Here is a 17,846-nt window from a genome sequence, read left to right on the forward strand (position 1 = left end):
GCCAATTGCGAAAGCTTACAAGCTTTCTCTTAACTCTGACAACGTAACTAAGCCGAAGGGCCTTCAACGTTAGCCATAATTTTCTTTATCTGCATCATTCATCACGATACAAATGCCGCACTATTTTTTTAGAAACTCGGATGTGAAATGCTAAAAACTGAAACTAGGCTACTCACCGTTTTTGAAAAAAAAACCGCACAATTTGTTTTCTTTATCAGAGGCACCTGGTAGAGAAATTTGGTACTACTTTATGGAATCCAGTTTATTCTGTCGTCTGCTCTGCTTCCTTCACGCATCACGCGTGACTTCCTGTTTGTCTAATGTCTAGGTTGATGCCTTGATGGTGGTTGATCATTCGGTACGTCTTCCTTTGTGAATTTCTTCATAATTTATGGCACGCCGAAAGAGTCCAAAACAAAATGTTTAAATTAAAAAAAAAAAAGTTTCGCCACGCTATCTAGCGGTCAAATATAGAACTGCATGCCAAATTCCCTTCCCCACGTGAGAAGTTGTAAAATCACTTCATCTTGAGTCAACAATCAACGTTAAGCTAGCTTCGAAAATTACCAATGATTCGTAGGTAAACTCGAGTGATTTCGTCTGTAATAACTTGTCGGTGATGTGTTCTATTCCGTGTATATGTTGGATAACCTTAATGTTTTTCATCAACTCAGTCAGAGTAAACGTGAAAGTCGTGCACCTACCGTCAACTATTTTGTTCAAACTCAGTGTATTCTACTGAATGTGATCGAAATGATACAGGTAAAAACCAACACTAGCTTTATTTCATGCTAAAACATATATTCTTCTCATGTTTTATTAGGATTAATCTTCATTATCGGCTGTTTCTATTGAACTTGCTAGATCACCGACCCCAGCATGTGGAACAATCTCTCATTCCATCTTATAGAGAATCTTGGATAACTGATTTGTGGTTTCATGTGTATAAAAGTTCATTTTCATGTTACTGAACTTTATTAATTGCAGTCTAATATGAATTTTTGTTTTATTTACAGGTTTCTAAATTGGCATGACTGACCTATACGAGAAGTTATGTCCTTCCAAGAAAAGGACTTACAGTCAACAAGATTCCTTGTTTGCTAACCCGTTGGCTGCTACCCATGAATCTCCCTATTTTTCAACAACAAAAAAAGAGGTTAAATATTGTGATCATGCTACCATCATTGTAAGTTGTGTTTACATTGAATTTAGAGAAGTTGTCATGCTAATAGCAATTTTAACGATTATTTGGTTTCTTATTTAGATGTTGCCTATAAGACCAAATGTGTGGTGTCATCGAACTTGACTCATTCCATCTTCTGGATTGCTTAGGAAAGCTGATTGGTGTTACCTGTATAACTTCATTGTCATGTCACTGAATTTAAATTTTGTTTATATTTTGTTTCTTGATTTAGCCATTTAGGTAATGACCGAGAAGATGCGGCCTACATGAACATCATTTAGGCGGCCAGCAACATTCGACTACCCAACCGGCTTCTACTACCCTGCTCTCAACACAGCACGGAGTTTTACCTTTAGATTTTTGGCTGTTCGCGATGTGTGATGGCGTTTCCTTGGACGAGATGATGATTTTGGCGAGAAAAATATTGCGTGAGTAATATACTTAAAACTGTTTAATTATTCTTTTACTTATTTTAAAAATGTGTTTTTTTTTTCATTTACAGGTTCTAACCTTCAGGTTCCTAAATATGAAAAGTAATGTTCTTTCAAGAAAGTCAACGAGGTCCCTTATCCCTTGTTTGCTAATCCAATGGCTGCTACCCTTGAATCTCCCTATTTAGCTCCTTACACAGTCCCTCTTGGTTTGAGGTATTGGTTTTTGTCGCTACAATCTTAATGAAAATTATTGTCATCCAATTAAATGTCCATTCTGCTTACAGGGTAATCCTTCGCTACTGATCATGGACTCCATTGGTGAAACCGAAAACCGACGAGAGAATGCTGTAATCCAAGACTGATAAATTGTGTAGTTAGATTAAATTACAAGTGCATTTCTGGGCTCCCTTCTTTTCTGTGGCCCTGTTTCCCTAACTAACCACTAACCAACGCCCGCCGGTGGTCACTCACCCGCTGTGAAACCAGGAGGAGGGGAGGGCTCTGGTTGAACGGGGACTTGGAAGGCGCATGATCCGACGAAAACTTTTGGAGGGTCATGAGTCTAACCCGGAAGCCTATTATGACTAATCGCTCCCCAGTAAAATTTGCCTCGCACTCTTCTCTCTTCTTCCATTTCCAGGTAATCTCCCTGGATCTACGCCGACACTGCATGTGCGAGTTTTAGCAAGTAATCCGCCACCCAATTTGACAAAAAAGTGAGTTTGTTTTCACGGAAATTTCGTCAGACGGTTACAAAATTTCTAGTTTAACAATCTAATGTAGAAATCTGCATCTAGTCTACTGGTGCAAATTGCGATTCTTTTAGCTTGATTAATTAAGGTGATGTGTTAGAAAGCAATTTTGGGTAGCTAAACAATTGAACTAATCCACTTTTTCTGAATATTTTGGTTTTTGATCACTTTGTTGTTAGATTTTCTTGTGATCTATCTTCAAAATATTCTGAAAAAGCGAATTAGTTCAATTTATTGGCTACCCACAATTTTTTTAACACATCTCCTAAATAATCAAGCTTAAAGAATCGCAATTTGCACCAGTAGACTAGATGCAAATTTCTACATGAGATTGTTGAACTAGAAATTTTGTAACCGTCTGACGCAATTTCCGTGAAAACAAACTATCACTTTTTGTCAAATTGGGTGGCGGACTACTTGCTAAAAAGCCTCGCACAAAAAAAATTGTCTTGAACCGGACGCTCTGTTTAATGAATTATTTATTTTGTAAGTGTTCCAGAATAAAATTGAGTTTACCATAATATATAGTTGGTTTATTTATTCAATAATAATAGTTACATATTACAGTTATTTATGGGGAAATGGATGGGGAGTTTTGGGGGAGATGTTGGTGGGAGTTATAGGATTTAAGGAATGGATGTTGGTGGAAGTTATGGGGTTTGAGAAATAGATGTGGTTATATAGGTAGGTATATGGATGTGAGAGACAAAGGATTTTATTTCTACCTTATTAAAACAAACCACGACTTAATGAAAATCAATTACACCCCCCCCCCCCCAAATCTCCTCCTCGCTGGTTTCCCAATCGCGGAGGCATGTTTATTATTTGTTCGACGTAAAAATTCCCCGTATTACTATTTTTTTCATTCTCAACAGATAAACGGTTAACTTCATAGACGCAAATAGCAATTAATGATTAACACCAAGGAACTTTTCTGTTCCTTTTCAACATAAAAACGGTTAACTGCATAGACACAAATAACAATTAAAACTGGATGCAACTTTTGTGCACAACACCAGCAGTCCGGCACCAAGGAACAGCAACAGCATAACTCGAATGACCGACACCAGCACCACAGTCTGCATGCAACAGCTCACCACACCATTCACTAGCTGGCTGCACAAAATTCATGTACAAATTGGACTGCAACAAAGAGGCTCAGACCTCAAGTGGCTGTTAATCCTACTAGGAGAAAAAAAAAACTCAATTACTATCAGAAAACAAAGGGACATGTAACACAAGAAAATAACAGAAGCATAGTTAAACTAAGCAATCTCTAAAAATTACTTTTAAAAACATAACAAAGGAATCAACAGTTGGCAAGCTTTTAATACAGTCTTAACCGAAAAGTCAACAGATATGAAGCAAAGAGATAGTCATCAACAAAGTACATTATGTGTAGCCTTACTGTAAAAAAGTTGATCAACTTAATTACTTTGAATAGTTCGGAAGTGTTTCTGCATGTGACGAAAGCTACAGACGGTACAGGTACAGGACTGCAAGAGGAACACCTTTCGACAGCTGGCTGCAACATATCACACTGCACAGCACATTGGAATGCCATGAAGAAACTCAGACTTCACCATGCTGTTAATAGAAAAATAAAAACTCAATTATTATCGGAAACAAGCTCATCAAATAACAAAACATGTAACCTTAGGGTTACACCAACATGATCACTGTTACTGTTGTGAAGTATTTCTACATGTGACGAAACGCACAGCTGGTACGTGCAGCAAGAGACGACATTTTGGGAAACAGCCGTTTCAGGCCACATGATCAGATGGAATTGGCAAGTTTAAATTGTAGGCTATTTTATCTGTAAATGCACCACACAAAAAATTTGCATTTAATAGCCTTAAATGAATACAAGCAGAAGTTACCATTTTTATGACGAATAATGTCAGGGAAAATCAGTTGAGTTGACTTAGTTCGTCGAGGCTGTCAGACTGTCAGCAGCCATCTTGAAAGTAAGGCGCAACATTGCCATTATCAGTTTTACAATTAAAAACGTCCGCATCTGGCATCCCTGCTAAGAGCCAATTAGCCAAAGCGCCAAAAGTTTGACTGTGTGAAGTGTGAACTGTGAATATAAAATATTCTCTGTTCAGCATTATAACCGGCTGGGCTTGACGACTAATTTAAAAATAAAATTGTGTTAGAATCTTTAATAAAGAAAAACCCGTTCCAGATCCGAGATCAACAGTGACAAGTCTATAGAATCTTTATGATTAAGAAAACACTTCAGCACACCTTATCTTTATTAATGCTCCGGTTCCGATAGACTGTTTTTTTTAATGTTTACTTTTTATACAGAAAAAAGAATTACAAACCAAGAGACAGGATAAAAGCGATAAAAGATAAGTTGTTTGGGATTTTTCTTTATCGTCACGCAGCTAAAATTCGACCGGGCTAGTGAAAAATCACAAATGCAAGTCAAATAAAAGAACATGTGGTAGGGAACGTACTGGCGCGCCATCAGAGACCAGTAGTTCACTATGCAGTTTGCAGATTGCACGAAGTAATCATTCCAAAATTTCTGGTAGTCGTACATGAAGTACTGGTCGCAGCCGCAACAGATGTCCCCAGTGACCAAGCCATAACCATTGTCAGATACCTGCGTTAGCATTTAGCAAGGTACCCCCCCCCCCGAAGGGTTGTTTGTGATGCAAAACATGGCAAAACAGGATATGACTGATGATTGTTTGCCGTGCAAAACAGGATATAACCTTCAAATGTCTGAAAAAATACACTATCTTAAATCTAAAATTATCCTTTTCAATAAGGTTTAGTTCAAATTTCAAATACATAGTGCGTGCTTAAATAGCATCACGGCATATTACCACATGGTGCTGCTGGACTGCTCTCTCACATTTTCATTACATTTTAATTTCAATTTGCAAGAGAGATTCTCTCTAAGCCCATGAAGAGAGTAATAAAATAAACACAGTCAACTGTCAACTGATGTGTGTGACTGCACTTTGCAATGCTTTAATCTTTAAATTATAATCTCTTTAACTTGAAAAGGCCTTGTCACATTTCCAAGCAGTTACTAAAGGTTGCCTCATTGATGCAATGTCCGAGGTTAAACTCAAAACTGAACAAACAATAGAATGTCTTCATGACGGAATCATGTGAACCTCACGTCATACACACACACATTTTTCCGTTAAATAGATATCCTTTTTGTTTTATATTTGACGTGACGACAGCGTTAGACTTATTAGCTAGCAGAGCAGTGTCAAGTTTTTGACGAACGTTGGACGGAAAAGCCTTCAGGAATGATTGGCAAAGACGATAAAAATCTCTTACAGCTTACAGGGCACGTCCTGTCCATCAAACTTGTGATATCTCTCGTTTCGAGATGTGGACCAAATAGAGCAAGTTACACAATTTCAGAGCATTGGAGATTCGAGATGCAATAGGCACTCGTGCATATTTACTGCTCCGAGTCATCAAACAATTCTCAACGACAAATAATGATAAGAAGTCATATATTTGAGACTAGACTCTAGGTTGACAATCCATCTGTCCTCATTCCAGTTTTATTGATCGCCAGGATTACACATCTCGGCGGGCCAATTAGATAAACTAAAACTCCGCTCGGGATGAATCGACTTGTAAACGCCATTTTAATAGCGGCCGTTGTTTTAACGAGCCTGGTTGCTACTTCCTCGACCTTGTCGGTAAAAGGTAAAGTCTTGGCCAACGGTAAACAAGGTAGTTATGATCCTTTCGACCCGGATCTGCCTTCTTGGAGAGCCGACAACGGACCTTCGGCGGTTGACTGGAACGATGAAGTATACCGACTACCAGGCGATCTTCTGCCCAGCGTCTACACCTTACGACTTCTGCCTTTCATAGAAGAAGGCAATTTCACCACCGATGGCCACGTTACAATCTTCGTCGACTGCGTCAACGATACGAAAAACATTGTGTTGAACAGCATCGACATTGACATTCATAAAGCGACAATCACGGTAATTTAAAAAAAAAATCATCTACATCACTTTTTGGTTAGGAGCTACCAACTAAACGGGATTTTTTTTTAAAATTAAAGGTACTAGATTTAGATACCAACAGTCCGTTGGCTATAGTCGGTCTTGAAGACTTGCAGTCGACTCTCCAGAAAATCGTTATTAAAACAGCCGATAGTTTGAAATCTGGTAATCGCTACAAAATCTCCATGGGATTCACATCCATCCTTAACGATAAGCTGATTGGATTCTACCGCTCGTCCTACGTCGAAGACGGTGTCACTAAGTAAGACCATTTTTTTAAATCTAAATATTATAAGAAAGTAAGAACGGTTAAATAAGGGGTCGAATAAAATACATTTACACACAAAAAAAGGTAGATTGAGAATAAATTTCTGTGTGATAGGTTTATGGCCACATCTGACATGGAGCCAGCTGAAGCCCGTGTCGCCTTCCCTTGTTTCGATGAGCCCGACATGAAAGCTCGATTCTCCATCATTTTGGGTCGCAATTCATCTTGGGCTGCTTCCAGTAACATGGCTAAAATAGAAACGAATCCAATGTAAGTCATTCTATATTCATTTGTTGACTGTGCTATACAGCTTATGAATTATTTTTTTATTTGATTAATCTGGATAAACAGTGATGGCATGCCTGGCTATGTATGGGACTACTTCGACACGACACCCGTTATGTCTACCTACTTGGTGGCCATGATGGTCTCTGAATTTGTCAGCACTCCTTCCGATCCTTCGTTGAGCAACGTCAAGTTCCGTGTTTTGACGAGGCCAGAACTCCAAGAAAATGCTGCGTAATTATTATTTTTTATTTATTCAAAACCTTGTATAACTCTGTTATTGATTTTTCTTATCTCAATGCATAGATATGCGGCCAATGTTGGACCAAGGATTTTGGAATTCTTCGAGTCATTTTTGGGCGTCGATTATCCGTTGGCCAAAGAAGATTTAGCCGCCATTCCGGATTTTGGACCTGGCGCCATGGAAAACTGGGGGCATATTGATTTCAAGTGCGTATCATATATTAGCGTTTCAATATTTACTTCTCTGTTATTGATCAAGATTATTTTTTATTTAGAGAGAGCTATCTGATTGTTGATGAGAATACGACAGCTGCTAGCAAACAACGCGTAGCGGAAGTCATCGCACATGAATTAGCTCACATGTGGTTCGGCGATCTTGTAACTATGGAATGGTATTATCTCAAGTCTTATTGGCAGTTTAATTCAGTACTTAAATAAAATTACATACTGTAAATTTTATTTTAATTAAAAATAGGTGGACAAATATCTGGCTGAACGAAGGGTTTGCAAGATATCTGCAGTACTTCGGCGCCGATTCAGTAATGACACAAAATCTGAATGAATAATGACTGCTGTCTTGCTTACATATGTTTCCAATTTTCTATACATTGAATTGTCAGGTTGAGCCCAGCTACCGCTTGCACGAGCAATTCGTTGTCAACACATTGCAGAAAGTGTTTGTTACTGATTCCCTCAGCACAACTCACCCGATGAGCGATCCAGAGTTGAAAAGTCACGTTTTCGACACCATTGAATACGACAAAGGCGCTAGCGTGATCCGGATGTCCGCTCACTTCCTTGGCATAGACACTTTCCGCCGTGGCCTCAACCGCTACCTCACTAAAAAGTATACCAAACTTTTATCTGATATCGTCCAAGTTAAGTACTATTAATCTATTAATCTTGCAATGTCTTCTATTGGAATCTTCAGCTCCTACAGCAATACAATGGAAGAAGATCTCTGGAACACTCTGGAAGAGCAGGCCAGCATTGACGGCGTTATCCTACCGGATTCTCTTGCCACTATTATGGCATCATGGACCCAAACTGAAAATTACCCGCTGATCACGGTCAAACGAACCTACATCGAAGGAGATGGAGCTTTGGTCCTGCAGGTTTGTCCCGAATTTTACCTAGAAAATACTCATATTAATTCTGAATTTTTATTCTAGAGTCGTTTCTTATTGCCAATCGAAGATAATATCGAGGATGAAGAGACCGTTTGGTGGGTGCCGTTGACCTATACTCACGACTTCAGCCTTCGTCCTACCACTGCCTGGATGTCAACCAAAACCAGACAGCTAGTTACTCTGGCAGCCACAAAAGACCAGTGGGTCATCTTCAACGTTGACCAGGCAGGTTTCTATCGTGTGGCCTACGACGAAACCAACTACGGACTGATTGCCGACCAACTGATTGCTGATCACTTGCGCATCTCCATCATGAATCGCGCCCAGCTGCTCGACGACGCCTTCGTGCTGGCCAAAGTCGAAAAGATTTCCTACACCATCGCTTTCGATCTGACCCTCTTTTTGAAATACGAGCGGAAATACGTTCCATGGCGCGCTGTCCTCGACGAGCTCAACTACATCGACACCATGTTCTACAAGGAATCCCAGTATGCTGATTGGAAGATTTACATGACCTCGTTGGTGAAACCCTATTACGACTTTGTCGGATTCCAAGAGACGGAATCGGACGCTCATTTGACCATCTTGTCCCGAAACGATGCTTTGAACTGGGCCTGCAAACTGAAGATTGCCGACTGTGTCACCAACGTACAAAGTCAATACGCCGCTCTGATGCAAGAACCAGACATGTACGTATACATCTATTTATTATTGAATTCTCAGACAAACAAAATCAAAACGGCTTCTTGTAAAAATGAAAACAACAGGAGGTTGTCGCCGAATCAGAGAAACTTTATCTTGTGCGCCGGAGTAGAAAACGGCCGTCAACTCGAGTGGAATTTCGCATATGATCAGTATCGCTCAACAGACAATGGCAATTTCCTTGTCGCCATGACGTGCACCAGAGAGAGCAGCATCATCTACGAGTACGAAACTTTTGTTTTTTATTGTGTAGCTATTAAACTGATTGATTTTGGGTGTTGTATACAGTTTGCTGAGCAAGATGTTGGATCCCAACTCGATTCGATCCGAGGATGTCGACACGCTTTTTGGCAACTTGGCCGCTAATCCAATTGGAAACACCATGGCTTTGGATTTCTTAACTCGTCGCTGGAATGATATCGAAAAAGCGTAAGCTAGTCTATTTCGAAAAAAGTGGCGCGAATAACAAAAGTCAAACTATGTGCCTGTCATCCACAGATTGGGAACAAGCCATTTTGTTTACTTCTTCCGATCGCTGTGTGACCGCCTTAACACACCAGCCCAATACGATCAGGTATGAATTCGTCAGAGTCAGATTGTGAATTCATCCTGAATATAGACAATTCACTTGAATAACCCTTGAATGGAATTTTTAGATGATCAAATTGCGCGACGATCACATTGATATTCTGAATTCGACTACGGTCGAGCAAGGCCTTGATATTGTCCGAGCTAACGTTGAATGGATGACTCTAAACCAAGAGGAAATCGGCGGATGGCTCAAAAACCCTTCGACAGCGACGGCATTGCCTACAACTGAGCCAACCACCGTGACCACAACGGAGATCGTGATAGTGACAACTACGGTAGAACCTGGAACTGAAGACACTACTACATCGACCGCTTCTTCCACGGCCTCCACGACCACTACCCCAGCACCGACCACTACTACCCCGGCACCAACCACAGCACCAACCACTACCGCGGCACCATCATCATCTGGTGCCACTATTCAACCCTACTTGTGTCTTACACTCGTATTTGCTGTCTTTGGTCGTTGGATTCTCCATAACTAAGATTATGGAATAACTACTATGAAGAGTAAATTTTTTTTTCGAAATCTTGCAACGGAAAAATTCAACAAAATTACTTGTGCCATTTTTCCCCATTAAACGATTGAGGGAAAAATAAAAAGATTACGATAGACGATTGAGTATACCAATAATCCAATATACTGCGTTCTAATCAGAGATTTTCTATCTTCGTCTCTATTCATAATAAATAATAAAACAGCGAAAATATCAAAAGTGTTTAGAAAATAATGCGTAACACGAACCTTCATAGACCCCTGCATTATTAGGATATACATCAACCGTGTACAATAATAGGCTATCAACGCGATAAAAAATTGCCCGGCGTACTTACAAGTATAATATCTTAGACTTTCAAGGTTGGATACAAAAGCTAGGCAGTGCTGAAAGAAAGTCGATATAAATGTGCTTCGTAAATATAGCCATAAAACTTTTGGATTTGGTACACAGATTATTACAAATTTATGATCTGGATACATTCACCTACGAACAACAATCACCTCAATTTATTAGGGGGAAAAGAGTGCTGGAAAAAATTTTTTTACTAATTTTTGCCTAAATTTGTCCATGAAAAAGTTCCTTTCCCATTCGAATGACAGCGTTGCATCACATTATTATCACTTAATTAAGCAATACCGGTCTGAGCCTTCATAATGAGCGACGAACCCGGATCTGTTGTTGTGATCTATCTATCCGATCTTTGGTTATTAATTTATGTAGACTTTGTCGCGGGAAGTTTGAACTGTTTGTTAGTTATGTAAAGTTAACCAATGACTAGACTTTATTAAAGGAACTTGCGATAAGGCTGTTTTCGCTGTTGTTTGTTGCGAGTGATTCGAGGAAATTTCAGCTTTATTTTTAATTCTTTTTTAAATTGAGACAAGAAGGAAGGAAATAATAAATTTCCCTGTTGGTTTGCATGAGTTTATCGAGTCAAGCGCTGACCTGGATATCTAATAGATGTTTGTATCATGAATTGATAATATATACTTCAACATCCTGTATTATTGAACAAGTTCCGTCTTGGCGTCGCAGCATTATATACCACACGACTGGCAGCAAGTAAGATACGTGTACAGGTCCACCGGTCCACTCAAGATTACAGAACTTTACTGTTATCGCTAAACATATTGGCCTGCGTCAAAGATGAATTGTGATAGATTCGATGTGGGTATTTTTTAAAGCAAGAGTCTAGTGTACACTAATAAGATAAAATGCATTGTGACACTGTTTCTTCAATTATTTCCTCATTAAAGTTTTGATTAAAATAGAGGAGGATTCTTGAAAATATATTACGACGTTTAGCCCCGCGTTTGGCCAATGCTCAAAGCACCGGCCATTTGGACAATGAAAAATCCGACACATCATGATTATATAGCATCTTCCCCTATTCGTGCATTTTCTCCCTCTTCCCATTCTTTCATTTTGTACAGGGTCGTTCATTTAGCCGGTGATTACGTCTATTGGATTCATTGCTGACACTGATAAGAAATGTAGCCTCAAATAATCAAACACAAGTTTTTCACGTGACAATCATCTCGGTTATATGAACGCAGCCGCTGTGAAAATGAGTGCAGTAAGATCGATAGCGGGACTGATCACTCTTGGACGTCTTCTGCTCCTCTACATTTTAGGTAAGACAATCGTTCGGTTTTCTTTACGAATTTTAGTATTTCCTAACTCAAAGACATGCTAACAATTTATGCATCTCGTAACCACCATATAAACAGTCAGTTACTCACTTATGCATTAGTCCATCAGTTTCGATTGCACATTTAATTTCAATATGCGACATTAATTCTTATTAGAAGAGAAATGGCGGCATTCCAACGCGGTCTTATTGCTCTCGTCTTGGCCTTTTGCCTGACGGTGTCAAATGGATCCGTTCAGCAGCAATGGGGAGATGAAACTATTGTGAGAACGGCTAACTTAATTGATGATGAAATTGAAATGATGGAGCCACAAATTGTACCTGAACCGGAAGACGGAAGTACTTGGTGGTACACTCCATCGAGAAAGGCTCATATTCACAAGCACCGGTACAGCAAAGCCATTAGGAACTTGCAGCAGGAATATAACAAAAAGAGAACCAATAGCAAGCAAGGTGAAGACATGCGCTTGCCTGGCGATATTATTCCCATCACGTACAACATTCGAATGCTCCCGTTCGTTGAATTAATTGCATCCGGAAATTTCACTACCGACGGCTACGTCGAAATCGTCGCCGAGTGCGTCAGAGCGACCAGTAACATTTCCATCAACAGCGCTGATCTTGACATTAAAACATTAACCATTTCCGTAGGTTATTTTAGTTTACTGCGTTAATGAAAATTTAAATAAAATATCCCTAATCAACTCAATTTCTTTTATAAAAATTCAGATCTTGGACATGGAAAGCAATAGTCCGATTGCGATGGTCAATTTCATTGACGAGCAATCGTCTCGTGAAATCGTAACTATCCAAACGGCCGTTCCACTCGCTGTTGGTAAACGGTACAAGATCTCCATGAGTTTCCTTTCGACTCTCAATAACGAATTGCGAGGATTCTATCGCTCCTCTTATGAGGAAGAAGGAGAAAGAAAGTAGGCAACAATTTTTTCTCAATATTCTGAATAGCAAGTTCTTATTCAATTTGAATTGAAGGTGGTTAGCCGTAACTCAGTTCGAATCAACCGACGCTCGTCGAGCGTTTCCCTGTTTCGACGAACCGAGTATGAAAGCCAATTTCACAGTTACCCTGGGTCGGAAAGATACAATGACGTCTGTCAGCAATATGCCTCAAACCAAAAGTGGGCCCATGTGAGTTAAGAATTGATTCACTTGTATACGCCCAAAACAGAAATTATATCAAACAAGTTGGTACTGAAACAAATTTTTTTTGCAGAGCTGGAATGACCGGATACGTTTGGGATTACTTTGCCCCGTAAAAAAATTTTAAAAATTCATAAAAATTTAAATTTAAAAATTTAAAAATTTAAAAAAAAAGATCCGTAAAAATGTCTTCCTATCTGGTCGCCTTTTTGGTATCTGACTTCATTAACATTCCAGCCAAGCCGGGAGTCAGTAATGTTCAATTCCGCATCTGGGCTCGAGCAAACGCTGCAAACATCACTTCGTACGTTTTTATTATTTTGCGAATAAAAATGAGCTTACTCGATTTCAATAAGTTAATTTGTGTTGATGGTTTTAAAAGGTACGCCATCGACATTGGACCCAGAATTTTAGAATATTACGAAAGCTATTTCAGCATCGACTATCCATTAGCGAAACAAGATATGGCCGCCATTCCTGATTTTGCAGCTGGTAATGTTGATATTACAATATCCCAATTAATGGGTACATTTGACATCTTTATCTTTTACTGTATAGGTGCTATGGAGAATTGGGGATTGATTACATATAGGTAATTGAATTAAAGCGTCACCATTTTCAAATGCGTTAACATTTCGCGTATTCGATTTTCATCCTTAAAGAGAGCAGGATTTACTCATCGATACTGAGACGGCCAGTGCCCGACAGAAACAGCGAGTGGCAATTGTGATGGCTCACGAGTTGGCTCACCAATGGTTTGGTGATTTGGTGACCATGGAGTGGTGGAACGCAATTTGGCTCAACGAAGGCTTCGTAATTATACCTTATTTAAGTCAAAAGTTCCTATGGTAGTAATATAGATATCTTACAATTTTCATCTGCAAAGGCATCTTACATGGAGTTCATCGGCACTGATTCGGTAATCGACTATTAAATGTGAACTACGGTTGTACTCAGAACATTAAAATCATCTATCATCTTTACGAACAACAGGTGGAGCCCGACTTCAAAATGAACGACCAATTCGTCATAGAAAATCTGCAGTACGTTTTCGGAATCGATGCCTTGGAAACGTCTAGACCGATTAACATCGAAGTGAACACACCGGAAGAAATTTCATCGCTCTTCGATGCTATTTCTTACGAAAAAGGTACATCATAAAAAATAAGCAAATTTTTAATAACAGTTCAATTGGTAGAATGATTTCATTTTGAACTTCAACTATAGGATCGTGTGTTGTTAGAATGTGCGCCGATATGTTGGGCATTGAGACTTTCAAACGCGGACTGACTCGCTATCTGAGTACCAAGTACGATTATTACCGTAAAAATATCATATTATAAGCGGAACGGAATTTTGTGTTTTGAATGATTGATTTCTCATAGTGCGTATGGTAACGCCCAACAAGATGATCTCTGGCAAGCAATGCAAGAACAGGCTGACGAAGAAGGCATCGTTTTACCCGCTACCGTCAAAGAGATTCTTGATACGTGGACTTATAAAATGGGATACCCAGTCATCACAGTGACGAGAGATTACGCAACTGGAGGTGCACTGGTAACTCAGGTATATGACGACCCAATATCTCATATTCTCTGTTTACTCTGTAGTCTGTAGAGGAGCGTTACAAAAATTTATTTAACGTTTGCAGGAAAGATTTTTGTTGAGAAAAAGCAACACATCGGAGGTCGACCCGACCGTCTATCAGTGGTGGGTTCCTCTCACTTACATCAACTCAAAAGTTAACGTTTCTGAAAAGTTGAGCGAATGGATGTCGAAAGACGAAGTCAGTGTTTCGCTGAGCAACCTTGGGGCAAGTGCCGATCAATGGGTCATTTTCAACGCCGACCAACAAAGTTTGTTCCATTATTTGAAATGCAAATATTCGACATTTATATGCTCATTCGATTCTATTTCAAATCTTAGACTACTACCGCGTCGCTTATGACAAAGATAATTACCGTCTAATCACTGAGCAGCTTATGGACGATCACGAACAAATCGTCCCCAACAATCGAGCCCAGCTGCTAGACGACACTTTCATCCTTGCGTCAGTTCACACGGTCCCTTACAAAAGAGCCTTGGACTTGTCGTTGTATTTAGCACGAGAAAAGGAATACGTTCCCTGGAACGCTGTCCTGGCTGAATTCAACTACATTGACTCAATGTTGCACAATCAAGCCCAGTTTCCCGATTGGACTGTAATAATACGAATGAAATTATTTTCAATGATTATTCTTTTAATTACATTTTTCTACGTAGATTCACTTGACCAAATTGGTGACTCCGTATTACGAACACGTCGGATTTCAAGAGTCCAAGACCGATGCACAGCTCACCCTCTACGCTCGCACTGACGCAATGAGCTGGGCTTGTAGACTGAAAATCGCAGACTGTGTCGATAACTCTAAAGCCAAATACGCAGAGCTTATGAGCGACCCAGACAACAACACGTAAGCAAATATAATTGGCATTAAATATTCGACAAAGGACCTCAAATTATTGTTTCATTTATAGGATTTTGTCAGCTAACCAGAAGAGCGTCATCCTTAAAACAGGTGTGGAAAACGGCGGCCAGTCCGAATATGATTTCGCATTCAATCAATACACAAGCAAATATGACACTTCCTTCCTCATCGCCGCCACTTGCAGCAAAGATTCTTCCCGTCTTTACAAGTATGAAAAAAATCAATAACTTTTTAAAAAAATATCAAAATCTAATTTTGTCTCTCAGTTTGCTGGAGAAAATGTTGGACAGTGAATCTGGTATTCGGCTCAGCGACGTCAACACTTTGTTTAATAACGTTGCGTCTAATCCTTTGGGAAACCTCATCGCTACTGATTTCCTTGTCAATCGATGGAATGACATAGAGAAATCTTGGTAAGTGTATGACTTGAAAAATGAAAATTCCCCGGTTATTATAATTTAAACTGGAACTTTTGACTAGGTTGGGAACCAATTATTTCGTAAATTTCTTCCGCTACGTTTGCAACCGACAAAACACGCAGCAGCAATTGGATAGGGTGAGTGTGTGAACTTACAAGGCAAATCCTATCCAATGAATAACGTTCACATTATTGACGGTTGTTCATTTTACAGTTATTGAAGTTGCGAGCTGACCATTTCGACATTCTGGGAAATTCCAAAACAGTCCAACAAGGTTTAGACATCGTCACAGAGAACATTGTCTGGATGGATCTGCATCAAGACGAAATCGGAAACTGGTTGGCCGATCCGTCAGCGACAGAACCCTCGTCACCTACCGTAGAAACTACTCCGACTACTACCCCGACAACTACTCCGACTACTACCCCAACAACTACTCCGACTAAAACCCCATCAACTACTGTTATCCCGACAACTTCTTCTACAGTATCCAGTACAACTGCCTCACCTACCACAACTACTCAAGCAACAACCACTCCTTCAGCCGCCAGTGGAATCGTAAAAATGAACGTTGCTTTCATTTTTGCCGTGATGTTACTAGGGAAATTTATTTTGCATTAAACCAATCCACATACCAATTAAAAAAGAGCTACAACGAGGAGGTGCCGGTGTGGCGGCAGGTCCTTCTTGGTCAATAATAAATTGTCTTGTTGCACTTTGCTTCAAGTGTTTAAAAGTTCAAATATTTTCGCCACAGAAAAAGTTGTGGGGTATAAGCATAAGCATGCATATAACATGCATAGTGGTGGGAAATAAAACAGGCCTGATCTTCAGTCGTTCAACAAATGAGATTTTTAGTGATCCCTTACCGAGATAAAACAAAAACGGAGAGAGAAAACAGTTGCAGTCAACCGTCTATCTCAGGATCTCAGATATAAACGTACTCTCGCGTACCCCGTGACTACTACGATTTCAAATCAACGCCACCAAAAACTATCAAATAAAAGAAGAATAGAGATCAATTTTTTCCTACCTTTATGCCTGGGAAATACAGCCAGGCATCCACTGATCCAGGTGCTCCATCCATCCGCTGAAAAGTCGAATCCACCAGGCAGGATAGGGTAAAAAGGGTGTCCTCGTGAATATACCCACATTCACATGGGCGTACACGAGGACATTGAAAGGAAGGGGAAGAAGAGAGATTCGTAATTCGATTGCATTCCAATGCAATGGGGTGTTTTTTTATCTAAATGAAAAATAGAAAATGACTTACAAAAAAATATTGACAGAAACGTCAGGAAAAGTTGAAAATGAGACACTGGGTAAACCCTAAATGTAAATAAATGGGAGAATCAAAGGTTTACATGTAATGCACTGCATTGATGCAGGTAATGCAGCATTAAAATATCTAGTAGGTCACAGGTCAATAAAAGTAAAGGAAATCATTACCCGCCTGGAAGCGATGATCCTGAGATTGTTGCTGATGACAGGTTGCAACACCTGAACAAAAACAACTTGCATACTGTGTGGTTATGATGGCAGGCTCTGGTCTCAAATCTGCAAAAAAAGAAAAAGGTTACATGGTACAAACAAAAAACTGCCATGCATCGACAGGGAAAATGACATGATATATCAATGCTAGTCAGGAACTTTTCACAGATTTGGACCAGGTTTAACTCATCTATAGCTCCCACAATCATTCTATTTGTATTCTTTTATTTATATTTTGTAGTTTTATTTACCCGCTAAACACTTAAACAGCATGGAGAACACGGTTATCAAAAATCTTGAACTTTGTTTCTGACTGTTTCGAAAGCAGAGCAGACGACACTTTACGAAGTTCGATATCGATAGAAATTTATAAAAATTCAAATCGCTCAAAAACGATAAGGGAATAAGTTGAGAGAATAACCGAATAAGTTTTAGTTTAATTTAATACCATTTCTATCTAGTGTATAATTCCCAGTAGAGGCAGTTCCCTAGGCCCAAGGCCACTAGCGTAGCGAAGTTTAATCGATCGAATCCAACACGACGATCGAAAGTTCGAGATCAAGCAAA

At 39.5% G+C, this 17,846-nt stretch overlaps 2 protein-coding genes and 3 long non-coding RNA genes across 5 annotated transcripts; 4 read left to right on the forward strand and 1 right to left on the reverse strand.

Moving 5' to 3' along the window:
• Positions 1–323: 323 nt before the first annotated feature.
• LOC124192963 lies at positions 324–878 on the forward strand. The gene is made up of 3 exons (XR_006873946.1): positions 324–580; positions 675–762; positions 824–878. It is a non-coding gene; the product is annotated as an uncharacterized LOC124192963 (long non-coding RNA).
• A 676-nt stretch (positions 879–1,554) lies between these two features.
• On the forward strand, positions 1,555–1,958 carry LOC124192392. Its single transcript, XR_006873709.1, has 3 exons — positions 1,555–1,611; positions 1,686–1,830; positions 1,902–1,958. It is a non-coding gene; the product is annotated as an uncharacterized LOC124192392 (long non-coding RNA).
• Positions 1,959–2,890: 932 nt separating this feature from the next.
• On the reverse strand, positions 2,891–4,585 carry LOC124193201. The gene is made up of 4 exons (XR_006874112.1): positions 4,253–4,585; positions 4,025–4,188; positions 3,805–3,956; positions 2,891–3,554 (listed from the first exon to the last, which is right to left on the reverse strand). It is a non-coding gene; the product is annotated as an uncharacterized LOC124193201 (long non-coding RNA).
• A 1,298-nt stretch (positions 4,586–5,883) lies between these two features.
• On the forward strand, positions 5,884–10,248 carry LOC124193200 (aminopeptidase N-like). Its single transcript, XM_046586915.1, has 14 exons — positions 5,884–6,349; positions 6,430–6,632; positions 6,753–6,908; positions 6,990–7,157; positions 7,230–7,373; positions 7,442–7,558; positions 7,642–7,705; positions 7,787–8,013; positions 8,098–8,281; positions 8,339–8,985; positions 9,064–9,222; positions 9,287–9,427; positions 9,497–9,572; positions 9,655–10,248. The coding sequence occupies exons 1-14, from the start codon at positions 5,978–5,980 to the stop codon at positions 10,072–10,074; spliced, it is 3,078 nt and encodes a 1,025-aa protein (XP_046442871.1). The 5' UTR covers positions 5,884–5,977; the 3' UTR covers positions 10,075–10,248.
• Positions 10,249–11,598: 1,350 nt separating this feature from the next.
• Positions 11,599–16,508, forward strand: LOC124193199 (aminopeptidase N-like). The gene is made up of 20 exons (XM_046586914.1): positions 11,599–11,723; positions 11,898–12,387; positions 12,470–12,672; positions 12,734–12,889; positions 12,975–13,013; positions 13,077–13,205; positions 13,284–13,393; positions 13,460–13,493; positions 13,564–13,714; positions 13,788–13,820; positions 13,895–14,051; positions 14,129–14,210; positions 14,287–14,467; positions 14,553–14,757; positions 14,828–15,102; positions 15,164–15,354; positions 15,419–15,577; positions 15,636–15,782; positions 15,850–15,925; positions 16,002–16,508. The coding sequence occupies exons 2-20, from the start codon at positions 11,905–11,907 to the stop codon at positions 16,407–16,409; spliced, it is 3,219 nt and encodes a 1,072-aa protein (XP_046442870.1). The 5' UTR covers positions 11,599–11,723; positions 11,898–11,904; the 3' UTR covers positions 16,410–16,508.
• The last annotated feature ends 1,338 nt before the right edge of the window (positions 16,509–17,846 follow it).

Source organism: Daphnia pulex, chromosome 4 (assembly GCF_021134715.1).
Source record: "Daphnia pulex isolate KAP4 chromosome 4, ASM2113471v1".
Taxonomy (NCBI): domain Eukaryota; kingdom Metazoa; phylum Arthropoda; class Branchiopoda; order Diplostraca; family Daphniidae; genus Daphnia; species Daphnia pulex.